At 40.6% G+C, this 27,846-nt stretch overlaps 2 protein-coding genes across 2 annotated transcripts; both read left to right on the top strand.

Moving 5' to 3' along the window:
* Positions 1–7,850: 7,850 nt before the first annotated feature.
* On the top strand, positions 7,851–10,770 carry gem (GTP binding protein overexpressed in skeletal muscle). The gene is made up of 4 exons (XM_039804743.1): positions 7,851–9,020; positions 9,345–9,421; positions 9,528–9,732; positions 9,833–10,770. Exons 1-4 carry the CDS (start codon positions 8,666–8,668, stop codon positions 10,108–10,110), a joined length of 915 nt encoding a protein of 304 aa, XP_039660677.1. The 5' UTR covers positions 7,851–8,665; the 3' UTR covers positions 10,111–10,770.
* A 1,389-nt stretch (positions 10,771–12,159) lies between these two features.
* Positions 12,160–26,076, top strand: cdh17 (cadherin 17, LI cadherin (liver-intestine)). Its single transcript, XM_039804679.1, has 19 exons — positions 12,160–12,238; positions 14,290–14,346; positions 14,825–14,920; positions 15,386–15,523; positions 15,629–15,764; positions 17,287–17,445; positions 17,774–17,926; positions 18,364–18,569; positions 18,681–18,812; positions 18,916–19,066; positions 20,770–20,979; positions 21,058–21,134; positions 21,222–21,410; positions 22,591–22,835; positions 23,265–23,395; positions 23,715–23,945; positions 24,044–24,154; positions 24,948–25,064; positions 25,216–26,076. The coding sequence occupies exons 2-19, from the start codon at positions 14,299–14,301 to the stop codon at positions 25,299–25,301; spliced, it is 2,616 nt and encodes an 871-aa protein (XP_039660613.1). The 5' UTR covers positions 12,160–12,238; positions 14,290–14,298; the 3' UTR covers positions 25,302–26,076.
* Positions 26,077–27,846: the final 1,770 nt, after the last annotated feature.

The raw sequence follows: 27,846 nt of genomic DNA, 5'->3' as shown, positions 1-27,846 counted from the left end.
CCAATCCCTCTATTAAGCCATGCGTTCTAGCCAAACAGCCCAAAGACCTGGCGTATGGATTGAATGAATGACTTTCCACTGCTGGAAGGGGAAAAAGAGATACAGTTGTTTTGATGGAGAGACTGAATCACAGATTGGAAGTGTATTCTCTGGGATCCCAGGACCTCTGTGGAAGATCTGAATGTATTGTAGAGACCAAATGGCCAACCAAATCTTTTATCTGATTCTGGTATTTACCCACACTGAGGTCACAATTCTCATATGCCATTTGACGTCAGCCCTAGAATTATTGATGCTTAAGCTGCACGTGTTTCTGCAGGAGATATTTAGATACTGGTGCACGACTGGCAGTCTGTACTTCACAGGCCTTGAGCAGCCCTGCTATTTTTGTACATTAGGGCTTGAAGATGTAGTCTCCAAGGTTGAAGGCACCAGACCGCATACACGTGACATTTATTAGTGACAAATAGTTCAGTTATCCTCAGCAGCATAGTGGTTTTCATGTCAACGTGGTAAGCCGGCTCACTGTCCTTTTTAAAATACAAGTTCAGGCTCAGTTTGCTGGACTGTTCTCCCTTCAGATGAGATGAGTGATATTAATCACTCTACTTACGATATTCTGTATAATTTTCTCTTCTGTGCTGCTCTCTTTATAGAGGTTTAGAGATAGAGGGCATATATGCCAGAAAAATTTTATAAGTTAAAGTAGTAAGTGCTTATCCAAAATAAGATATGTCATTTGAAGTATGTTTGAGGTACACGTGATCATTTCACGTCTTTGTGTTGACAAAGACCACACACCGTCTGAGATTGTTTTCCCTTTATTTAGTTTCTCTTTATCTCACTATATATTTAATGGTTCCAGCTTCTCAAATGTTGGAACTTGTTTGTTTTTTAATGTTCACATATCTTCGGGTTTTGTTCTGTTGGTCGAACAAAAGAAAACAATTTGGAGACGTCACCTTGGGCTCTTCTTTGCATGTTTTATAGACCAAATGATTCATCAATTATTCTAGATATAATCCTAATCAATTATGAAAGATTAGTTGTTATTTGCAGCACTAGGTTTAGCAAGGAAAGGCGGTGTACTTTTCACTTTTAATATTTTTTGATGTAGATGAGGCCGAGTAAGGCTTGGTGTTGGTATGTTGGTGAGAATTGCTTAATTGCACAGAGAAAAGACATGTGGACTGGTCTGTTCTAGTTGGTCTGTTATCACCAGTTGATAAATTGGTCATCAATATGTGCAATCTATTGCCTGAAATGTGCATCAACTACAGAATGCTGAATAAAGTAAATAAACAATGTTACACATACAACCAGCAGACACATTTATCAAATATTTTGTATATCAAAAATACAAATCCGAAACTATAACACGTATGCACAGAGGTAATGTAATAATAACAATAATACCTTAATTTGTAAAAACTACTCAAGTGCTTTACATACAATTTATTAAAAAAAAAACTAAGTAAAATACAACAACAACAAAAGATAAAGTCTAATATAGTGAGTTTTTAAAAGTGACTCAAAAGAAGACAATGTGTTAGCATCCCTGATCTCCACCCGCAGTTCATTCCTCGAGTGAGGCCCGGAGGAATGAACTGCCAGACCATCTCAGGTTGCATTCTGGCTCATAGGGGGTCAGGAGGTCAGCTATGTATCTTGGAGCTAACCCCCTACAAGCCTTAAAAGTGATAATTAAACATTTTCAAAATATACTCTGACGAAATGAATGCAGGTTGTAGGTTGTGTATATCCATAGTATTGGATTTGTCCTCCCTTACCTTGTGCTACAATAGTCTTAGCAATTGCGCTGTTAAAATAGACCCTGAATGCTTTGAATGCGTTATTACCTCTTTGGTCCACATCTGAACCGAAGGAAGTGAAAGAAATCTGAAATGAGGTCACTGCAGCTAAAACCTCCAGGCCAAAACATGCTTCGTTTGCCCCCTCAAACTAAAACTCCTCCTGTACACTGACTTCTGACTGCTTATGAATTGAATGAATGATTGTGAGGCAAAAATATAAACCCTTCTTTTTACAGACTGCCAAGTCAAAAAGGAGCATCTTGCTTTGCAGTGCATTTTAATTAACTTAACTGTTGGCCAGATGGACTGTGTCCTGTGTAGCTGGACTTTGAGCGCAGCGTATTGACAAAATTCTTTTCTCTGGCCTAATGGCAACGATTTGTGCCATAGAACCGACCCAACATTGTTTCGACAGCGGGGTCTCTTTTCAAGTGACTTGTTTTCAAACTCACTGGAAGCTCTGCCTATATCTCAACTGTCTGACTGACCTCATGAGACCGAGTAGGTTTTGCATTAAGTGGAAGAAAGAGGTCACTTCACGCTCAGCTCCCATCTATAGCCGCCCATCGCCATGACCCTGCCAGTCTGCAGTCAGCCTGAGCACAACCCCCGCTCCCCCTGATCCTGCTCCTGCTCCAGCACTTAACAAGGATTTAATGTCGCCCAATCATCTGTCAGGCAAATCAGATCAGCTCTGTAATACACAGCAGCAGGACCTACGGATGAGGCCACATCCCGATACAGAAGTCCTGAAAAACAACAGCCGAAAAAAGCAGCATAATCCCACAATTACTGTAATAACTCTCCCTGCTCTCGGCCGTTCTTTCTCTCGCAGACAAAGTGCTTTGGCATATGAAAATCTGATATTTACGAGTTGAGAGAGGATGTGATGTAGGGTCTCTCTGGACATTTGTGTCAGTTGCTAGATGGATCATTCACAAAATACCAACTGGTGGTTTCCAACCCATTAAGAATATGCTAGTGCTGCTGGCAGTGGATCTCAGGCTAACATGCTAAGCCTCTTCTCAAAGCTTTGATTCAGGAAATCCTGTTATCAGTTTTGAGCCACATCTTGTAACTTTCACTTTACGTTTGTCTGACACTCCTTCATTCACTTTATAGTGTTGTTGCTAATGAGAGAAAAACGTGTCTGCGATTATGTGTTGGAAATGCTCCTGGAAGTTGTGGCTTGAATCACTTGTATTCTTTTAACCTAGTGTTGAAATTATTCATCCGAGCGACGGATAGTGTTTAAGCAATTGAGAAAAACTGTAATATGTATATGTCAAGGTAGAAGCAAATAGTATTTGGGAATAATTTATGCTTTCTTTATTGGCCCAAGTTGTGATCTAGCATGTCCGTTAATCATCCGTCAGGTTAGACAGGCAGCAGCAGAGATTTGGATCAGTTACTCACATTGGCACCTGCACACAACTCCATTTATAAAATTTTATTTGAGCCGATGGGAAGTAGATGGAGATTCTCTCTATCTTGTATTAACATTGAAATTAGGCTACAACTAAAGACTGTTATTAATATCAAATAAACTGCAGGTTATTTTATGAATTCATTCTATATATTCTATTTGGTCTATAAAATGTATAAAATAATATGTCTATAAAAATAACAATAAATGCTCAAAGCCCAAGGCGATAGCATTAAAGTGATGTTTCGGAGTAATTTCACCCTAGGGTCTCGTAAATGACCCCACTAATAATGCCCGAAATGATACCAAACGTCTACAGTAGTACATATAGGTTATGCATTCATAAAACGATGGATTGGAAAGTTTTTAAGTACACCAGAATTTTATGTAAATAACACTTGCCTGCTGGCTTCTGCTCTCTGCTGTTGTTGCTGCTGCCGGCAGTTAGATGAGTGCTTAGGGCCGTCTACAAATTACAACACCGAAAAGAGAGACAACAAAAATATTTATTAATTTAACTTTTTTTTTTAAGTAAGTGCTGTAATATAACTAGCAGGAGACAAGTTATAATTGAGGTAAGTTTGGAGACATTACCTTATTTAATCATTAAATTAATAAATATTTTTGTTGTATCTCTTTTCGGTGTTGTAATTTGTAGACGGCCCTTAGCACTCAGTAGCAACAGCAGCAGAGAGAGAAGCCAACAGGCAAGTGTTATTTACATAAACTTCTGGTGTACTTAAAAACTTTTCAATCCATCGTTTTATGAATGCATAACCTATATGTACTAGTGTAGAAGTTTGGTATCATTTCGGGCATTATTAGTGGGGTCATTTATGAGATACAAACCTGGGTCCATTAGCCCCTGCGTTAAGCTATTCAGCTGATAACGCTACTCTATGCTAACTCTCCCAATGTTCGACCCAGCTGAAAAAAGCTTCTGGGGGTGTGTTTGGCTCGAGGTCATGGTGCAAAGTAGAGTCCGGATCGGGCCGAATTTTTCTGTCCGAGGCCGGCCCACGTCCGACAGAGCCGTGATCGAACCCGGCCAGGGCCCGACTGGTATTAAGAAATTTGTGTCCGAGCCCGACACAGTTAAAATCTTTTCCTCATACTAATGACACATGTAGGCTACGTTTGTTTGTGTGGAAAGCCCGCTTTTGTTAAGCAACTGTAGGAAGGCATTCGGAAATGTCAACAGATGAGCGCATCAGCGCACACGGGGCAACAAGCGCACGTTAATAAGCTGTTGCCTTATCGTGCTGATGTGACCGAGCCCGACCCGACCCCGACCATAATTTCTAAATATCTGTCCGAACCCGGCCCGGCCCGTCGGGACCCGTCGGCCTCGGGTCGGGTATCCATGCCTTAGTGCAAAGGACCCTAGGGTGAAATTACTCCGAACCATCACTTTAAATTGCTTGCTTGTTTGACCAAACCTAAAGATATTTCTGTTTACTATCATATTAGATGAAGAAACGCAGCAGTGTTTTAATTAAGAAGCTCTAAGTGGGGTATATGTGGCATTTTTCATTTTCTGTTGTTTGACTTATCGATTAATCAGCTAATTGTTCCACCTGAAAAACCTTTAAAGGGGTGATAGAATGATTATATAGGGTATTTTACACTGTTCCTTAAGGTCTCCTAATGGGGTCTGTAAAATTTCCCAAATTCTATTTTATTAGGCCCTTAACTACCCTGTGAATATGGCTCTATTTGGAACAAGAGCTTTTCTTCCAAATATGGTATGCTAATGAATATTCAGAATGAACTACGCGCTGATTGGTTTGAGCAAACTACATAGAAACACATGGGAGACTCGGCAGCAGGTCTCATATTTCAGACACTGCAAAGTTATACATTGTTTGTCGGGCTATTTTGTTATTAAATTCACTTCTGAGACTTTTTTAAGCGAGAAATCAACTATATAAAGCTCAAATATGGGCCGTTTTACGAATGTCTATTGCTAATTGCGAATTTGGTAAGATTGTGTGTCGGAGTTCAGCCGCTGGTGCTGCCTCGCCGCCCGCCCTGCCTTCCTTCACAGACCCCGGCCTGCTATGAGGTACTTGGAGCTCCGTAGCGCCACAGCAGGGACTACCAACACCGCTGCCCTGACAGAGCTCCAGGGCCTTCAACTCCCCTCTTCCTGCTAGCTAAATGGCCCGTTTTGTGAGAGTGAGAGCGCGGTCAGCGAGCTTGTTACACCAGCAATCTCTTACCACATGTTACACACATGTCACGCCACTTATACAACATCTAACTAAATGTCTTATAAAGCTAACAACTGTGTCCGATTTCAAGTTAATTAATATTTGCGAAGACTAGGTGTTTCGTTAGCTGTGACTGTCCCTTCAATCCTAGCTACAAATCATGGATAGTTAGCTTCTTTTTCGGCGTAATTTGAGTATATTTACAGTTTGAATTTCGTCACGCCACGTATACAACATCTAACTAAATGTCTTATAAAGCTAACAACGGTGTCCGATTTCAAGTTAATGAATTTTTGTGAATTCCAGAGGAATTCTAAGAGGAGGCTGGCTAGCTCTCATTGATAGAGCTACATCTAGCCGCAGGCTTTATCAATGAGACTCACGGACAAGCTGCGTTTATTTCCCCAATCGTTTGTTTAAATAACTCAACACATTATAATTACACACATTAAAAGATTAACTGGAACCTGTGGTAAGAGAATGCTGGCGTAACAAGCTCGCTGACCGCGCTTTCACTCACATACACCGGGCATTTAGCTAGCAGGAAGAGGGGAGTTGGAGGCCCTGGAGCTCTGTCAGAGCAGCGGCATTTCGTAGTCCATTAGCCCAAAACGGTGACTTTGCGTGGGTATGGAGTGCTGTGGGCTGCCAGCTGTGACTGAGCTCCATCTACCTCACAGCAGGCCGGGGTCTGTGAAGGAAGGCAGGCCAGGCGGCGAGGCAGCTACACCGGCAGCACCAGCCTCTGAACTCGACACACAGTCAGACAAAATTTGCAATTAGACATACATTTTCGTGAAACGGCCCATATTTGACCTCTACATAGTTGATTTCTCACATAAAAAAGTCTCAGAAGTGAATTTAATGGTAAAATAGCATATGAACAATGTATACAATTTCTGAGATCTGCACGACCTAGATTCAGAAGACTAACTGATCTCAGGTCAGTTGTGTAGCCTATGCAAATGTTGGGGCGTGACAAACACAGACTAGAGCCAAATGAGGAGGAGCCGCAATAGTTGACGTCAACTATGGGGCTCGTTGAGATTTGCCCGTTTTCAGAGGCAGTTTCAAATAGTGAGATTTGCAGAGAAAAGAGGTGTCAATGGGATTTAGAGGTTCTATGTATGTCCTAGTTACCCACTAAACTGTCATTATTCAACTATGACAAGGTAAAATCAGTTTTGCATTCTATCACCCCTTTAAACACCGTATCTACAGCCTCTTAATGGCCGATGCATCCCATGTGTATCTGTTGTCTTTTTCTAGTTTAGTGATTCCCCACTTTCAAAAAACCCTTTTGACAGCCTCATGTTGTATTCTGTTTGAAATGTAAGGATGGAAAGATCCATGCTGGTGGCAAAACAAGTTTTTTTTCACTTGTTGCTGAACATTACAACATAAATGTTGAGTGCAGAAAAAAAAACTTGCTGAGTTCACTGAGAGTTTATTTTGTCTGCACAGAAAGAAATGACACTAATATTGAATTTGAACGGAGCCTCTTTAAAAAGACCATACGTCTAAAGTTAAAATGCCTTTGTATTCATATGTTTACATACAAATGCAGAGAAAATAAAATATTAAGAATCTTATACAAAGATTATTGTAGATGTTTTTTCCCTTTTCAGTCCAGAGAACCGCAGTTACATGATGTCAAGGACTCTACTCTCGCTCCCTCAGCTTTAATACACTGTATTGACAATGGTCATGGAGTTTTTATTATCCATACAACTACACACAGCCTGCATGGACTTACAAGACATATTGATATAAACCACATCCAGAATGCAGTACATACATTTTTTTGAAAAAATAATAATACATTTCTGGGGGAATTTGGCAACTTGACGTAGAGGTATAAAATAGCATAAATTGGAAGTACTCGTGAAGTACAAGTACCTCTTAGTTGACTAACATTTTCTAACTGTGGCTTAATGACAAATATGGCATATTGCTAAACTAAACAGTAGTACAAGTGGAGAAGAGTCAGAACAATTAAGTTAGTTATACAGCTATATTTTTTACCTGCGTTTGCAGACATTAGCTAACATTGGCCACCAAAGTGGTCATACCAGACCAACTAAGGTTGAAGCAACAAAACCCCTGAGTGTATTGATTTGTTGGTTACACTTTAAGGTATCTACATAAGAGTGACATGACACTGTCATGAACGTGTCATAAACATTTATGACATAACGCTTCTTTTAGTAAGTGTCATTCATTTTTGTCATGACAAGTTATGATTAGGGTTAGGGTTCAGGTTAGGCTTCATGTGTTCATGACATTGTCATGTCACTCTTATGTAGATACCTTCAAGTAAAGTGTTACCGATTTGTTTCTTCTGAGGTCAATTTATCATACCTAAGCAGAAACATGTATTTCTTTTCTCAAAAGTCCCGCTTTAATAAATGTAGGCTACTTAAAGTTACATTCCACCATTGGTCTCCAGTCCATGTCTCTGAATTATAAGTATAAGAGAAATGATCTCCCGAAAACCTCTATATATTCTCTAAAGATATTTTGTTAAAGAATTTTGTATATCCCTGTTGCACGATGTAATACCCCTTTGCTGTAAATTTAAGCCGAGCCATAGCCCATTGCCTGACAAAACAGTAATAAATACCCATCACATCACAGTAAACACTCACTCCACTTGTGTGACACCCACCCGCCTGCTCTTTATATAAACCGCAGGGAAACCCCATCGGAGCATTACAGACAAACTAAGAGGAGATTACCGACAGACTGCAGCAGACACCAAGAAGTCACCAGCTGTAAATGTCGCTCCGGGACTTACCAAGCAAATGCTTTTGCGATGCTAGAGTTCAACTTTGGTTCTAATGCGGGATGCGCGTCTTTTACAGAAATAGTTTAATCTGTTTATCAGCCATATTGGGGGTGCAATAATTTACTGTTGAATATAACTGCAGCAGAGCATATTTATTCTTACTTCAGTGTCTTTTTCATAATTTTGGGACAGAGTTTATGCTCCCTTTTGTCTAAGTGAATCTAAGAAACAAAAGGACATTTATGATGATGTGTATCTGAGCCGGATAAGAAGCTGTAAAAGCGACTTGGAAGAAAATATTTTCTTTTGGGGGGGGGGGAGGTCTTTTTTATTTTCCCTAAATCAAAGCACCACCTCGCAAAACGGTTTAATCCCACCACCATTGTCGGTTTATCCAGTTCATCCTCATTTTGTCGCCGACACCATGCTGCCCAGTGTGCGCCGGCACAGCCTCCGCCTGCAGACCGAGCTCCACAGGTGGAGCATCTGCGACCCCGGCAGCCACCTGCTCACAGACAGCCTCCTGTCCCGGGTTCCCGCCTGCATCTCCCGCTCCAAGTCATGCACCAGCTCCGCCGGGGAGTTGGACGGGAGCCGTGGGAGCTGGTCGTCCTCAGACTCGGTCATCTCCACCGACTCTGCCGGGGAGCCGGCGGAACCCGGGAGCCCGTACCGGGTGGTACTGTTAGGGGCCAGCGGGGTCGGCAAAACGGCCTTCGCCAGCATCTTCGCCGGGGCAGCGGATAGCATGGACAGCGATGACTGCGAGCTGTGTGGAGGTGAGAAAAAGATGATAACTATAAACATTGAAATGTATTCTAGGCTACTGTTATTATTGAAAGGAATTTTTATAATATATTTTATACAAACAAAAGCAAACCAAATCCCTAAATAAATTACAAACTTTCTTATTATTATAATAACATACCGACAGAACAAATACAATATGAAAAGGTCACTGTAATCTCAGTATTGCACCATGCACTTGTTAGTTTCCTATAATATAATATTAGTATGGTTATGTCCAACACATTGCTGTCAACAAAAGGACTAAAGTCTATGATTGTACTAATGTAAAGTTTTCCTTGTGTGTATAATTTCAGATGAAATGTGTGAAAAGGAAATTGAAGTTGACGGAGAGCCTGCAACTATAACTCTGTTTGACACATGGGATGCAGAGGTGAGATGAAAAAACAGCTGCATTGACTTGTGTGAGTCAAAGGGGGGCACATTGTACATACCGAACTGTAAATCTGTTATCTAATTGTGTGCGTTTGTCTTTGCAGACTGACAATGAATGTGCTCAGGAGCACTGCATGCAGACAGGTGACGCATACCTGTTGCTGTACTCAGTAACTGACCGGGCCTCCTTCCTGCGAGCCTCAGAGCTCCGGATAACCCTGCGGCGCTTCCGTCCTGCCCAGCACACACCTATCATCCTGGTGGGGAACAAATGTGACCTGGTGCGACGGAGAGAGGTGTCAGTCAGCGGTGAGGAGACACAATCCCTGTCTGTTTATGAGTGATGAGCACTGTTCACTGAGTTTTTCGTTTCTATATGTAAGTACTGATCATTGGCTTTCTGTTTCAGAGGGTCGTGCCTGTGCTGCTGTGTTCGACTGCAAGTTTATCGAAACCTCAGCCGCCATGCAGCACAACATCTGGGAGGCTTTTCACGGCATGGTGCGACAGCTGCGACTACGCCGAGACTCCAAGGAAGCCAACAAGCGACGCAGGCACATAAACACACGCCGCGAGAGCCTAACTATGAAGGCCAAGCGTTTCCTCGACAAGATGGTGGCAAAGAACAATCCCAGTGTGGCATTCTGGCTAAAATCTAAGTCCTGCCATGATCTCTCTGTGCTGTAGAAGCCTGTTTTAAACTCTAGACCGAACCTTTTGAGCAGGTGAACTAGTTACAGGCTGGAGAACAGAATATGTGGCCATGGGCTGAAGGGAAGTCAGCTTCTGAAGGGCTCAAAGTTGGATGGTTCAAACCTTAGTGTGTTCACACTGAGCCAGCATGGTGTACATGAGAGGTGTTTGCAACATTTCTGCACCACCATCCATATGTTGCAGTCTAAACCAGACTGAGTGGACTGAGCTCAGCCTCTGTAATGGACTGGACAATCAGCACATGAAGTGACACAAAGACTCGTCGTGTCTGTGTGGCATAAACTTTGGAGATTAGAGATCAACTGATAGAAACTGAGAGAAGGATCTGATGTTTCTCTGTTTTGAACAAATACATTCATATTTGTCTCTCCTGTCTTCTCTCTTTCCTCTTCCTTTTGCTCACATCTCTGCCCAAATTTGTCATCTGTCGATCCCCCAAGTGCTAAGATAACCAGTTGCAAGCTATTGATGATCAAGTATGATGATTTACATGATGATTATTTAGTTGTTACTTTGAGTTTATTTATAATGTTTTTTTCACTCACTGTAAATATATAACAGATAGATGCTGTACTGTATTTTGCTACTTGTATGTTTCAGTGTTGCTTATTGAAATAAAGTGACATCATCCAATTTTTTGTGAAAAAAAACTGTTGCTTTTGTCTGTCGTCTCAATGTTACTCATGAGATATTACAATGGGTGACTCAGTTCTGACACAAAAGAGACACTTAAGCAAACCACGACACATCTGAGCTGATAAAAGATGAGTCAGGTGGCATTAAAGCTGAACTTTCGGAAACTAAATGAGCTGTGTGTGCGTGTGTGATGTGTGAGCACAGCGATTGGACTGCTCAGGGACTGATCAGAGATTTGAACATCATGCTCAGATCCCAAACTCAGTTTTGTTGCAAAAGCGGTTAAATATGTTGCCACGGTAACATTCAGAGGAGCCCAGGAAGTGTGAGAGAGCGTCAGGCAGATGGTGTTGGTGCACGTTGGCAAGAATATCTACCACAAGGCCGAGCAGCATACATGGACCCATGCTTTACATAACACAGTCCCCTCCATCTGAATTAATGGCTTCATCCGCTGAACCATCAACACGGCAGTCACAGGTCCTGGATAAATAACGGTGCTGTGAAACAGTGACTCACTCACAGCCTGTTTTTCTACAGTTGCAGATTCAGACAAATCTCTGCCTTGTTTCCAAGCAGCTTTCTGCAGCTTGTAAAGCTCACTGCTTTCAGGATGGTAGCGTGTGCATCACACTGTTTGGAACATAATCTATGTGAGGTTGGGTCATGAAGATAAAGGATAACACTCAATGAAAAAAAAAAAAAAGGCTTTTTCAAGCATTCCTGTTGCAGATGTGTTAAAAAGTTTAGAGAGACCCAAAGCTGGAGTCACGCCTACTATTTAACAGTTTTATAGTACGTGCCTTGACCCGCTGAATCACACGAAAATGACCCCATAGGTTTGCAGTCTTATAATGCAATGGATTGTCAGTGTAATCTGTTAGTCCTATTGTCTACACACACAGAGCTCCTTATCAGGCACTGCTACTAATGGAAAATCTGACAGGAAACAGTGCAGAGGTGCACAGGTCAAAGTCTGAGGGTAAATAAGAAACTTTAACGCTGAATTCTAAAGACATTTCCCTCATTATTATATCTGTTTTTTCAAAACTAACCCTAACCCTAACTTTATATTCACAACTCACACGCCTGCAGACCATTGCACCAAAGTACATGACTAATGTGACATTCCTTCAACCGGTTTGTTTTTTGCAACTAAGACCTACCAACAGGATTCAATCTATTAGCGTTTGAGGATTTATGTAAATTCAGTGGCTAATATTTGGTGATAATGGCTTTATCTTTTACAGTACTGTGCATATCCATGTTCTGTTCTTCCTGTCTCCTTTTCTCTTGTCAGCTACTCCTCCATTGGCTAACTCCACATGAGGGCAGGGTGATTAGACAATCATTAGATCCAATAAAACATAGCTGGTTAACAGTTTGTTAACGTTTGACTAGACATATGGGGCTGCTCAGATCCCTCTGAGGTCTAGGGAGTGACTCGCTCAATCTCTCTGGCAAGGTAAGTCTCCTCACTCTCCTGTCTCACAGATTTGGAAATGTCGAGTATTTGGAGTAGATTTTGGTGTGTAAATTGAAAACAAACTAGGCTGCCTCTGTTGGTTTTCACAGGCTGTTTGATGTGTTGGATTCTTTCAGTTTGTTGCAGAAGTGCTCTGATCTTCACTTGACTTTGGCAGGGCCTTAGCGTCAGGTGTTGGCATATTTGACAACCGACCTCTCCTTCTTCGCGACTTCCTGGGTTGTTGCCAGTGCCTGCTGGCTTTGGGAAGATATTACATGTATGGGACACTAGCTTTGGTGTCATAGCAGCTGAAATGTAGACTGTCAAAGGTCATCGAGTCGTTGCACTTAAAGGAGAAAGAAAGGGCCTGTAACACCCGAATCATTGGGTCATACAACTTTGCCACTTTGTCCATCGATCATTTGTTGGACAAATACAGTTTATAATTCAATTTACAGAATATTTTTGTCACTGGAAGTGAAGTTAAATCAAAATGGATATCTGTAAATTGGTAATGCCAGCAATGGCTTGTTATTTAAAATGTCAGCAGAGGTAGTGGTCAACTTGGAGACAGAAATATTCATTAAAGTGAATTAATTCAAATTAAAGTAAATTGGTTGTGCGTTAATAAGGAGTGTACCAGGGCGCTGACATTAAAAGTGTGTTGTGCTACAAAAAGGTCATGAGCCACGACTCAATGTCACCTTCACCTTTCTGCGGTGGCTGACTTCACCCTTCTCTCTCGCCTGCAATTTACAAGTTCACAAATCGCAAACGTGGCCATGTATCAATACATTACTGATATATCTGTTAAGCATTTTATGTTACTCTTGTTTGACATGAAGGTTTTTTTGCTGTCATTATCCAAAGCAGTGTCAGTTTAATGTTAACTCATCTGAATATAAGACTTTATAACGTCTTTGAGACGCACTGAAAATACTGTTGCTGAGCAGAGTCAAAGTGTATGACACGTGGAATTATCTTCCAAAGTAACTTTTGGATGTCAGACAGCGACAGTACATTTGTTCGTTAGTTATCATTCTTTTTAAACAAAAAACCAAACCCACAAATACTAACACATAATGAAGGCTGTTATATTGTTTTAAACCCTGAGGCCGTTGTAAAGTCACTGGTGTTAAACACTCCACATTGACCTTTAGGTACCTGCGTCACATTGACACCCAGTGCAAAAAAAAAAAATCACTCAAGTCTGGCGTTGTGTGTAAGCCCTGACTTTCAGTTTCTCCTGTGCACTGAGGTGGTTGGTTCACCTGGTTGTGAAGGGAGAGCCACACATGGAGATAGCATGTACATGTGTAGATACCCAAGGACGGAGGAAGGATTTCCTTTGTATTTGTGAATCAAAAACTCATTGTGCTAAATAGAAAAAGTAATGTACTGAGCCACACTTGGGATAATCGTTTCTGGACGGACTCATTAACTATTGTCGATATTATTTTCCATTATTTCTACAAGCATGAGATCAGAATCAGAAAGGGATTTATTATAAGTAACACAAGGAATTTGCCTTGGTTGTGGGTGCATACATAAACACATTCAACATTAATATGAAATAAGCAAACAATAAATACAGAAACAAATACCGTCACCTTCCTAAAAATAATGGCCTATGTCATTTTTTGACAAAAATTATTTTTTTGCCTAAATCATCTCCTCATGGTGCTGGCCACCTCTGGTAAAATTGCCTACATCCTCAGTTGAACAGGTCATGTGATTATACACCTTTAGTAAAATGTCCTATGTCAAAAATTGACTTAGGCCATTATTTTAGGAAGGGTGTATGTGACGGTATGTACATATAACTGTTAAACATTAAGAAAGAAAAGGAGGTTGTATGGATTAGTGCAGGATTTGCGAACATGTTGAGGGACAGCACAGCAAGTGGAGCACAGTGAATATTATGCTTTTTAAAATGTAAATGTGTAATTTAAATCCTCCTCTCATGTCATGCCTCCCCAACCTCCTGCTTTTTCCTTCACCTTCTTTTCATCTCCTATCCTCCATATCTCCTCCTCCTACTTTCCCAGACTGTGAACATGACACCCATAATGCATCTGTTGTTGCTCCCACTCCTGTTCAGCATAGTGAGTACATAACACTGCCAACTGTTTCTTCTGTCCTTCAATACATATTTATAGTAAATGCACTAATACTTGAACTTGTTACAAGGATGCTTGGATTTATTCATGAACAATTTACGGGACAGTTTTGGAGTGTAGGCAATTTGAAGCATACTGTGCAAAGAAAATATTGATAACAAAGTGAAAGAAATTTGTGCAAGAACATTTTTGGTAACTTATTTAAAACACATAAAAGAAGTGCAAATTGTTTCTAAATTGAGTGTTAGTCCTTTGTCTGTAGACTTTCCCCCACTTTACATGTCATTGTGGTTCAATAAATAACTGGGCTGTAAAAACCCGCCCTCAATGCCTCACTACATTCAGCTACAGTACGGAGTTGAAGCGAAAAGGGCAAATGTAGGCGTGAGTGTCAGAAGTTCAGTTTGACCTTAGACAGTACTATATTCAGTAACCTTTGACCTCTGTTGCTGTGCTCTGATAGGCTGGTGCGAAGGATCTGGAGGAAAAGAAGGGCCCGTTTGAGAACACGGTGCTAAATGTGCCAGAGGGGACTCCAGTGCCATATCCCATCTATCAGGTATTATACACATGCCAGCAGTGGTGAAAAGTAACTAAGTCCATTTAGTCAAGTACTGCACTTAAGTACACTTTTGAGGTACTTGTATTTATTTCCATTTATGCAACGTAATACTTTTCTCCACTACATTTCAGAGGGAAATATTGTACCTTTTACTCCACTACATTCATCTGACAGCTACTTACTCTTCGGATTAAGATTTTACATAAAAAAAACCAACATCTGATAAGCTTTCAAAATGCAAAACCAAACCCCTTACCTAAATCTACTTGAGGTCACAGGTTTCAGATTTTTTTGAGTTGTTAGTAGTGATTTTCCCTCTAAACCAGCCCTCAGATTTATCTTATGATAATTTAGAAGGGGCAGACCCTTTCCTTTTGTCTGTGATCAAATGAAGTGTCAAAAGGCTATACATTAATCTGTATTTTCATTTTTCTCCCTTCCTCCCCATCTTTCCCTCCATAGTTTCAGGTGACCCATCCAGGTGTTAGTGATTTCAGGCTGAGTGGAGAAGGTAGGGAAGACATTAGGATTTCAAACGACGGGTGGCTATACCTGGAGAAGCCTCTGGACTGGTCTCGAGATGATCATTACATTATCATGGTAACATGGTCCTTATAAACACACAGATAATCATACCTTTTCATTGTGGTAGCAATAAAACATGTATTTATACATACTTGTGTTTGTGTGTGTGGCTCTATCCAGGTGGAGGCGCTGGCAGGTGATGAAGTTGTGGATGGCCCAGTTTATGTGACCATAAATGTGTTGGACATCAACAACAATGCTCCGTACTTCAACCAGAGCACCTACACAGCTGTGGTCAGAGAAAACAATGCCGCAGGTGTGTATTATAAGTACTCAAATAAGAGGAGAGGGAACTGTTACAACTAACAGTGGCATAGATCAAAATGTATACAGTGGCCATAGAACAGTTAGTATGGATGGACAGGTTGTTCACACTTAAAGCTGTTAAGTATTGAGAACATACAGCCACACATTTGGGGTGGCAGTAGCTCAGTTTGGAGGGAGGGAGTTGGGTTGGGAACTGGAGGGTTGCTAGTTCAAGTCCCCATACAGACCCAAGTATGGTGGTGGACTGACAGCTGGAGAGGTGCCAGTTCACCTCTGGGGCACTGCCAAGGTGCTCTTGAGCAAGGCACTGAACCCCCAATTGCTTGGGGCGCCTATCCATTGACAACTGCAGCCCCCTCACTCTGACATCTCTCCATTAGTGCATGTATAGGTACTGTGTGTGTATTTCAGGCCTGTGTGTAACAATGGAAGCTTTTGTACTTTGAAGTGAATGTGACTGCCTTTCTGTAGATCAGCGGAATTGATCAGTCCTGCAAGTGTGACACCACTTGCAGGACTGTGTATCGCGTCCTCTGCATGCTCGTGCATCCAAAAAGCATTGAGTTTCAAAGCTACACCGTCAGAAAACAACAAGAAAACATGGTTCTTGGATTAAGCTCTTCAGTCCTGCTGGTGGATCAATCATTACAAACTCAAACTGTGTAGCCAAACTTTGTTCAAACCCACAGTTTTTTATTTCAAATTCTAGACAATAGAAAATGTTTCTAAAAGGTATGTCAGCGAAATGTGTATGAGTTTATTTATAAGACATCTAGAATATTTCCATTTGAAGTGATAGAAAACAAATCTTGGGCATACTTTTTTCCCTTTATTTCCTTTTAACTTACTTTAGTTTTAACTCTAATATTATAATAGTACTTGTGTTTTGATATTTGTTTCTTTGCACTATTCTTTGTTCAATATGGTTTCGTTTGTGTACTACTGCTGTGACATGCGAATTTTCCTCCAGGAATAAATAAAATATCTACCTAGATTTAAAGGAGGTATAAGGTTGCTATTTGGCAGTGGGCTCTCGTGTATTGGATGTATGCGCTTTCTAGGATGCATCAACGAGACAAAATGTCCCTCATTACAGCTGTATTACTATGCAATGATAAGCTAACTTTGACAAAGAGATAAAGGTGGCTTAATGTTCAATGTGATGAACAGCTCAACCAAGTTTGCAGTCTTTGCAGATTGATTTTCATACTGTACTAAAATGAAGGGGAAACAATGGTGGTCTCCTAAAAACCCACACACTGGTGTGCTTTTGAATGTGTTTGGTGGTAAAATAGTACAACCAATGTGTAGTTCATAGGCTGTAGCATCTCTAAAAGCACCATTTTAGTTCTTTAAATCTACCCTCTAAAGAATTCCTGCCATGCATATTGGTTAAGCAATATTTCTATATGTTTACTGACATCCAGTCATTGTAGTTCTCTGTTTTGTAATACTCAGACTATCATCTCCCTGTGGTAAGACTTTAACATCACTTGTGTCTGTTGTTTCAGGTATCCCATTTACCCGTGTGTTTGCACTGGATCAAGACGACCCACAGACTCCCAACGCTCATCTGAGCTACAGCCTGGTCAGCCAGATCCCCAACAATCACAACATCCTCCTGTTCCAGATCGATCCTAACACGGGAGAGATCTCCACCACAGAAGAAGGTAATAACACACAAATTAACTAGGGGCACCGTCCATGGGAAAGTTTGTAATCTGTATATCTCTTCCTGTAATCTGGCAGTATAGTGTCACTGTAAATCCAGATTACACAGCTCATCTTGTGTGTTCAAGATTAACACTGATCGGAGGCAGATTACCTAAATGTGTCACATGACGTTGATCACTGACTACTTTGAGTGTTTGTGAGAATGGAAATGAGTCTGTTTTTGAAGTTGCCCGTTTACATCTGTGAGCTGTTTGGCATTGTACTGAACAATATTTGATGTGTGTGTGTGTGTGTGTGTGTGTGTGTGTGTGTGTTCTGTAACAGGGGAAAGGATGCTCAAAGCCAGACAAGGCATCCAGTATGGCAGAGGAGAGGATCGGAGCATTGATGCTCTGAGGACAAAGTTTAACGACTACTGTCCAGTGCAGAATATCCCCTATGAAGAAAACCCCTTCTTCACCTGTGTGGAGAGAGCAGGTTTGTATCCAGCAAAATAAGACAGATTTCATCATAATAAAATTAGGAAATCTTATAAAAAGTTGAAAACCACTAAACTGCATACACATACTTTTGTTTATTTTGACTTATCTTAAAAGTGATGAGTGATCCCGACTGAGGGATTTGTGGTGTGTAAAAGCTAGAGGGTTTGAGTGTGACGGGTGGTGTCAATGTGGATGAACACAGACTGTAATGAAGAAACGCCTGTCAGCGATTAGTGCTGGTGGTGTGATTTATTGGGTGTTGAGTTGATGAGTTCAGCCAGGGAGAATGGTTAAGCCATCGCCGAAGTGATTAGCTTTCCAAAATTAGAGATCTACTGAAATGTTTTTGTGACGTTCAACCCCCCAACATTTTCTTTTCGTTCCCTATACAATGGCTCTAATTGCAACTTTTGTCTTCCTCTGTGGTGTCAGAAATAAGGAGGAGGAATGTGGACCCCCTGGAGGACCCAGACTACACCCTGTCTGTGCGCGTGCAGGACCTGGGAGGAGCATCAGAGACCTCGCTGAGTGGAAACGCCATAGTGCACATTCTCGTGCAGCAAAACCTGTGGGTCAATCCTGGACCTATAACTGTTAAAGAGCACTTAAAGGAAACGTACCCATTAGTCATTGCAAAGGTGGGGTGAGAAGCCAAATGCAGACATGTTAAAGTACACTCAACTATACCTACTCTGTATCCAGTTACTAACCTTCCCAGTCTGGCCTCTTTCCTCCCTTTTTGGATTTAGGTCCAGTCTAATGAGCCCAACGCCATCTACAAGTTAGTGCAGAAAGAGCGAGAGCTGAAATTCCCCTTCCAGATCACAGAAGATGGAGAAATACATCTGACAGATGAGCTGGACAGGGAAGACAAGGACATGGTATACAATACAGGCTTAGTTTGCTAAATAAATCTCTTTTATCCCACATAAAAATAACAACGTACTTCTTAGGGATTATTCTTGAACTTGTGTTCTGTTTCAGTACATCCTGGTGGTGTTCGCAGTGGATAGCAACGACAAACAGCTGGATCCACCCATGGAGATTCAAGTCTTGGTGGAGGATCTAAATGACAATGCACCAGTGTGTGCAAATATGGAGAGTGTGTTTGAAGTGCAGGAGGACGAGCCAGTAGGTAAGATGTGTGTGTGTGTGCGTGTGTGTGTGTGTATGTGTCTGTCTGCCTGTGTGTGTGTTTGTGTGTGTCTGTCTGTGTGTGCGTGATTGTAACAATAACACATTCATCCTGTAGAGTGTGGCGTTCATACTGTATGCTTGAAGGTTAGGATGCTGCCTCATTCAGCCAAAGTATTTCTTAAACTACTATTCTCTTTCTTTGAATTTTATCTCACCATTGCTTCTTCTGTTTTCTGAGTCCAGAGTTTTCTGAGCTTTATTAAACGTCTAAGATTTACACTTAAGATTAGAAACGAAAAGTTCTTCAACGAGTGTGAAGGGTAAGACACATTTGTCATAGTGTGGGAGAAGTACTCAGATCCTTTACTTAAGTAAAAATAGTAATAACTCTGTTACAAGGAAAAGTCATGCATTTTTTAGATTATTTTTTGGGCTCTTCCGCCTTTAATCGACAGGACAGCTAGGTGAGAAAGGAGAGAGAGAGGGGGAAGACATGCAGGAACTTGTCACAGGTCGGACTCGAACCCTGGACCATTGCATCGAGGCACAAACCTCCAAGCACATGTGCACCTGCTCCACCCACTGATCCAACCCGGCCACGAAAAATCATCCATTTAAAAGATATAAATTTTACTTTTTAGACTCATATGTTATATTATTGTTGCATAAATATGGATACATCAGCGTGTAAGCATCACATAAATGTTGTAGCTGGTAACCTGCTGGTAACTGGGTGGTGATGGCACAGTGGATATGACCCATGTCTTTGGTGTGGGAGATCTGGGTTCATTTTCCACTGCAATACATCAACGAATGTGTCCCTGAGCAAGACACTTAACCCCTAGTTGCTCTCTGACATATATAGCAATTGTAAGTCGCTTTGGATGAAAGTGTCAGCTAAAAGACATGTAATGTAATGTAACGCTGGGGCTATTTGTAACTACTTTATATACTGCAGGGTAGCTTAGTCAATAATAATACATTATATTGTATTAGTTGATTATATTTAGTATTTATATATTGTATCTGCAAAGTAAATAGTAACTAAATGTGTCAGATAAATTAAGTGGAGTAAAAAGTACAACATTTCCTCTGAAATGTAGTGGAGTAGAAGTAGAAAATAAATTAGTCAAGTAAAGTAAAAAGTACCTCAAAGTAATTTCACTCAAATACAGTAAATTTACTTTCCACTACTGCAAGTGACTTTGACTTAAAGTGAAGTGTAAGAGAAACCTTTTTTAGGGACAGCTCTCCAGTGGTCACATTATGTAACACTTGTATACTTAAATCATGGGGAATTGGCTGAAATTGAAACAAAAAGCAAACTCAACTGCAGCCGCAAATAAATTCTGCTGCCGTTATACATCAGAGAAAGTATATGATTCAGAGAATTTAGTGCGGACGGATGCATGGAAAAGTTATTGCAAATCAAAATCCACCTTTATTCTTGTCGTTATATAAATTCAAAAGAAAGATCCTATCAAATGCAGACAAATAATAGGCTAAAAATATCTTATTCTGAATTATACATATTGCTATTATTGCTATTATGCACAATCTCTCTGGAACGTGTCTCAAAATGTGTGTAATCACCTCTGATTCTGCCCTGCAGTCATCTACAGTAGGATCACTCTTACTGTAACAGCCTCCTTCAAATCAAGAACATTTTGATTCTTACTCTTATAATACTTGTGGTTCCAGGTAGCCTGATTGGACAGCTGTTGGCCCATGATGATGATCAAGCCGGGACACTGAACGCTCAGCTGACTTTCACCATTGTGTCCCAAAATCCACCCACCGCATCCAACTCCTTCTCCATTGACGCTGCTTCTGGAAGAATCCAGACATTACGCTTGCTGCAGCGAAAAGACCAGCAGGTGTTTAATCTCAGTGTCAGAGTCAGCGACCCAGGTAACACACACACTGTATGATGCAACACACCTGTAAATAGAGGTGAGTGCGTTTTAACAAGTACTTTTTGTGTCACAGTGTTCAACACAGAATGTAAGGTCGTTGTCAAGATCATTGACGTCAACAACGAGATGCCTCTGTTTGAGAAGAACGATGTAAGTGTGTGAACCACTTCCTGTCTCTTACATTTCTCTTGCTGTTTGGCTGATTTCCTTCATGTTTCTGTGTGTGTCGGTGTGCAGTATGGCACTCACAGTCTGGCAGAGGACACTCCTGTTGGACACACAGTGCTGAACATCAGCGCAACAGACGCCGATGACCCAGACAGCGGCAGCTCCTTTATCGAGTTCCACATCACTGCTGGTGACGATGATAACATTTTTGATGTGGTAACCGACGGCAAAGGCGTTGGCCATCTGGTCATAGCTAAGGTACGATATCTCCATTCTCTACATCTCCCACACAAACATACCCACAGATGATTTCATACAACTCATTGACTTTGATTAGTTTGAACTGTTCACTGAAACATTCAAAGTCCCTTTTACCATAAACCAAAGTTTACTATTAACCTCCCATGGTGTATGTTTTGTCTTTATGTGAGATACTGTTATATATGGTTTCAACTAATGATTATTTTCATCGTTTATTATTTCCTTGATTTCTTTTTATTAATAAATGTATCGTAGGAAAGCTTTTTTGCACACCTCTTTTGTCGAGCAGGTGCGTAGGATATGATCAAAAGTAGCAGATCAGAAGCTTAGAAAAAGTCTCCGTCTTAGACCTTCATTACCTGATGAAGGTCTAAGACCGAAACGTTGTGTTTTTATAGATAAATTATTGCTTGCGTAATGGTCAGTGTGCGGGACTTTTTCTAAGCTATTAATAAATGTATGAATTAGTCTATAAAATGTCAGAAGATATTGTGTTGGGCTATTTTCCTTCAGTCCAAGGTGTTGGCTTTAAAAATGTTTTCCAAAACCCAAATATTTAAAATATATAATGACATAAAACAGAGAAAAGCTGCAAATCCTTACGTTGGAGAAGTAAATGTTTGGCATTTTTGCTTCATAAATGACTGGGGGTGGTGATGGCGCAGTGGATATGTCACATGCCTTTGGTGTGTCGATTCCCACTGCAATACATCAACCAATGTGTCCCTGAGCAAGACACTTAACCCCTAGTTCCTCCAGAGGTGTGTGACTGTTGCTTTGGATAAAAGTGTCAGCTAAATTACATGTAATAACTTAAACAATCAATTATCAAAATAGTTATATATATTATATATAGATTATATAATATCACACAAATGTTGGAAATCAGACATTATAGACAGTATTATTTGAAAGATTTCTTATGAAAACAGCTGCTGTTCACAAGAGTTTAAGCTAATTCTATAGCTGCTGGATCTGACTTCTTACTACTTGTGTTATGAAATAAGAAGATAATGTGACTTTGAATGTAAATTTTAAATGCCTTAGTTAAGCAGGTAGCAGAGAAGTATTACAGCTCCAAGAAATGTGACAGAGTCACGACTCTGTTGTGACCTTCAACATACTCTTTTCCTCCTTTTTCCTGCTTTTTCTAACCAGCCTGCTTGTCTCCTAACAGCCTCTGGACTTTGAGTCCTCTCCCACCTACAAGCTCCAGATTGATGCTCGTAACCCAGAGCCGCTGATGAAGGGTCTGGACTATGGCAGTGAATCCACAGCCTTTGTTTCTGTGTCTGTCACTGACATAGACGAGGCTCCAGAGTTTAGTCTGGACATACTGGATGTGACTGTGCCTGAAAACACCACCAAAGGATCAGTGCTGCTCACTGTGGAGGCAAAGGATCCAGAGGGCAAAGAGATCAGGTAAATACACACAGAAATAACATGACACAGGCAGTAGTAACTACCCGAAACCGCTCTGAGCTATATACTCAAATACAGACTTCAAAATATCATCTTAGTCTAAGTCTAAGGTTAGACAACTGACACTATGTCAATGTCCTTCTGCATTTTATGAGCTTAAACGAGATGTGCTGTATGATGAAAGACTGAACACAAACACACATATGCACGTCTTTCTTAGCTTAATAACTTTCCCATTACATCAGCACTGGCTATGTTTTTAACCGTACTGCTACTGTTAGGACTATCACATGTACCCAAGCCATTCCCCTAGTTCAGAGCCAGGTGTATTGTGGATGATTTCTAATATCTGCCCGCTGTGTGTGTGTGTGTGCTCATGTGTGTGTGCGTGTGTGTGTTTGTGTCTGGTTGCTATTGTGTGTTGTGCAGTTTTAAGATGGACGGTGACACTCAGGGCTGGCTGGAGATTGATGCTGCCACCGGAGAGATTAAGGCCAAAAACAAGCTGGACAGAGAAACCCTAGAGACTTTTGAAGTCACTGTCACTGCATTTGAGAAAGGTGAGATATGAGACTCATATCACAGCTTATTAGTGTTTTTGTGTTGTTTAGCAGTTGTTACAAAATTAATTAATCAAATTAATTCTAGCTCACAGTACTTTTGTTTTGTCCTGTTTAATTACATGTTAATTAAACAATCCTAACAGAAACACTAAGAACAGTTCTGTCTACTAGCTTTAAATGATATAGTTATTATTTTTTTATGTTGTGGAAACTGTATTCATTCACCTTTTGAAACGTGCCATTGTCGGCCGTTACACAACAACAAAGCAGTGTTGAATCAGGATACTCCTTCATACTTTCGGATTTCCCTCTTAAGAGAACCCTGAAAAGTCTTCTGAGCGCATTGTGTCTGTGAGGCTGCTGGATGTGAACGACAACTTCCCTAAACTGATGGAGACCCAGGCCTTCATCTGTGCGAAGAAACCCGAACCTATCATCATCAAGGCCCAAGACACAGACAGTGCCCCCTTCTCTCAGCCCTTCACCTTCAGCTTCATTTTTGCCCACGGCAAGAAATCTCCCAACTGGGACCTGAAAAGTATCGACGGTACGCTGACATACTGTACTACTGAAGTGATATATCAGAAGATGGTGTAAAACTGAGTTGTGCTTTTAGATCATTGCATTTTTCTTGTTGCCATGCAGGTACAACAGCTAAACTGACCCTGAAGAAACAACCAACTGAAGATAAAACCTTCACTCTCCCCATTAACATTAGAGACAATGCAGGCATGGGAATCACACAGTCGTTTAAGGGTGAGTTCATTCTCTAAATTAAGCTTAAAGGGTAAATCTGGCGACCGATACCTACATTGTTCCTTCGTTACCATGAACACAGGCCCTGTCATTCGTTTTCAGTCAATCCCATATTCATCTAGCCTGGCATCACTAATTTGCAAATGGGTATTAGTCTGGAACCGACTAAAAGGCCTCTGGACGCAATTAAATAGACCTACAACCAATCAGACCAACGAAACGACATAGCTCTGAGCGACACATGCAAGGTTGAAACAGAATAAAAAATGGCGGCCGGGTCACAAACTTTCTCAAATTACAGCTAAACAGCACACTAAAATGTATTTCTGAAAATGGTCCCCAACAAATGTACGGTTTTCTCCACTACAGTGCCCAGCTGTTTTAGGAAATTAATGTGCCTTTTATAAGCTTTTTTTTTTAAAAACATACAATGTTATTTTGTGACCAATTTTTTAAAGAATTATATCTTCAGCAAGAACAAATGTGCTTACAGCTTAGTCAGAAGGGATATCAGTAGGTATTTAAAGACTGTATTTTCATTTTATTTATATTTTTTAGCTGGAAAAGATTTCATGGGCTGAGATAAGAGATGGTTGTTGATAATGAACTAACACATTGTTGGTTTGTGTCTTTTAATGGGATTGCTATACAGATATTAACCTCAGTCAGTAATTAATAATTTATACTTTTAATTGATGCCTGGTGTGGAAATTACAACTAACTATGGCACTTTACTGCACACCATGTCTCTTATAAAAGTTTAATGTGTGTTGCTCTCTAATCTTTATACCAGTGAGAGTGTGTAACTGCACAGAGCTGGGCTACTGCTACTTCGCACCAGAGGAACGTGCCTTCAGGTTGGGGATGGGACCCACCATTGGGATCCTGGCTGGCATTCTGGGATTCTGCGGTAAGACTGACAAACTCTCAAATAAAAGTCTGTTATCCATCATTAGCCATCATACTGTACAGTCAGAAGTTATCTAGTTATGTGTCTGTGGTTTGAGTCCATTTTTGTTCCCAGCTGTAATTGACTTTTTTTTTTTTTGGTCTTGTTGCAGTTATTATCTTCATTATAGTGATCAAACGCGCAAATAAAGGGGGCAAGAAGACGACTGAAGAACAAGAGAGGAACGCCTTGATGTAGAGACTGCACGCATATACACACACACACACGCACACACATATTTGTACTTTTATACTTCAACCGTCACATCTACATGGCTAACCTGAACCTAATTCTGGCCTAAACCCTAAAACCAAGACCTATAGGCTCATTTACAGTTTTTTTTTCTGTTGATCAAGAAACATTTTTCCTGCCAAATCAACTAATAAAACAAAATAAATTAATAAATAAATCCTCACTAGCACAACAGCAGAAGTGAGGATTGGATTTGCCAACAATGCAAATCCATCCTCACTCTCAAGGTCTAAAAGTTGAATCAATTATCACAAAGATCGATGTGCACACACACACACACACACACACACACACACACACACACACACACACACACACACAACACACACACACACACACATATTTACGTAAGATTTATTTTATTTTATTTACAAGAGAGAGTTGATTAATAAGTACTGTGCATACTTAATTACTGTCAGGTGGCCCCGTGCTAATCATGCATTCATAAAGCTTGTTAACGTTTTTATTTGAATTTCACTCCCAGACTCAGGTTGTTTCATTAGAAGTTTAATCATCTCACATAATTCAATTAGTTTTTTGGCCCAGAGCCTTTGTGTTGTAATTCTCTTCTGCTTGAATGTTATGTTACAGCTAGAAATATCTTTAATGTTAAGAAACATCTTAAACCCCAGGATGTCATTGTGTGTAATGAACAAAAACAACTGTTTTGTAATGAGCACTCACTGCTCTGTGTCCCAATAAACAAAGAAACTGGGAACCAGTCTGGTTTTTATCTCATCGTGTGTGTTTGCGTGCCTGTGTGGGTGCGTGTGCAGTACATGTCAGAGCGGACACGTGTTGCAGCAGGTGATCAGAGACATAAGCATCCACACCTCAGCTTGACACAAACAACTTCCTATACGCTCTCTGACTAACATTTACTCTGTGCTTATTAGTCAGTACTGTTGCATTTGTCTTTTTCTCCCCACTCTCTTCCAGTCTGTCGGTGCCACGGTGCTGCTTCAGAGAGTGATGCTCTGCTGCTTTGAGTCATCTGACAGTAGGAGATGGGCCGTAGATTGTTAGCAGTGCTGAAAGGATGAATAGGCATGATTATGGGCTTTTGTGCAGCACAAAGAGACAAAAACACACTCTGACACACGCAAAAGTTGAATGTGGGAGCCACATGTGCTGCCATGACATATGCATCCTTGCTGTGTGTGTGTGTGTGTGTGTGTGTGTGTGTGTGTGTGTGTGTGTGTGTGTGTGTGTGTGTGTGTGTGTGTGTGTGTTAGATGTGTGTGTGATAAGTCATACCCAACAGCCTGCTGTAGCTCCCAAAAGTCAAACAGAGAACATTATCAGAGGAGTGGACTGAGCTGTGGCCTCATAATGACAAACTCAACTTGGAGCCTCCCCAGTGTTTATGTCTGCACTCACTCCTCGCCTGTATCCCGGCAACTCTTTCCACAACAACGCACACACACACACACACACACACACACACACACACAATCCTGGAGAGGTGGGAGAAGTTGAAAGGTTGAGGGAGAAGAGGTGGAGGAAAGACAGGGAGAGTAAACTGTGTCCCGACCATCTCTGGATATCAATCCTCACCATCACCCCCCCCCCCATGTGCTGGGGAACCCTTTTATCCTAATATAGAAATACTGTGGGAATATCCAGGGATAACTATGACCTGGATGACTGAGAACCTTCAGAGACAACTAAGGGAATATGATTCACCATCACAATCCACGATGATCTGTTGATTTGACACCAAGACTAATTTGACACCAGCTTGTATTGCATATTTTAAGTCAAAAAGTAAAATCAAGATTTATTATATATATATAACATATATGCTTCTGAAAAACAGAGTCAGTAATCTGTTAGCCTGTTGATTGTAATCTTATTTGAACAGTGTTTGTCTTATGCTTTTTAACGTACAAAGACAAGCACCAATAATACAAACAAAACCCCGTGGCCACAAGAACTTAACATCTGGTGTAGATCCAAAATACATTAGTACAATGTATACAGTACTGTAAATAGCACACAATGTACTCAAAGAGATTATTTGCACAGTTACATAAATATGTTGCAGAAGTATTAATGTAAAAAATATAGCATCCATAAGGAAACACTAAGTCCCGTTACAGTTGACAGTGATATAACAAATAAACATCTGGAGGGAAAGAAGGAAATAAATGTATGACTTATTGGGGTAAATCCTGGAAATGAAAAATCCCCATGCATAATCCAAAAATGTCAGTTTTCCCATTTTTATTATTGCAGTGACAGTCAATTATTTCTTCATTTAAAAATCTTCCATTTTACATTTAATATTTATGTTAGATATTCCTTAGGTTTTAGCGCAACCGGCCGTTTCCTTGACATTGCAGTTACATTTAAAATTCAGTGCAGGAGAAGTGAACCGTCATCGTATTTATTGACATTTTTGTAGATCTGTGTGTTTTCTATTCAAAGATAAAACTACAGAGTTTCTGTACTTTGTAAAATGTTATAATTTTGTCAAACAAGGACTACA

The sequence above is a fragment of the Perca fluviatilis genome, chromosome 7, assembly GCF_010015445.1.
Source record: "Perca fluviatilis chromosome 7, GENO_Pfluv_1.0, whole genome shotgun sequence".
Classification (NCBI taxonomy): Eukaryota; Metazoa; Chordata; class Actinopteri; order Perciformes; family Percidae; genus Perca; species Perca fluviatilis.
This window is presented reverse-complemented; position numbering and strand designations above follow the sequence as displayed.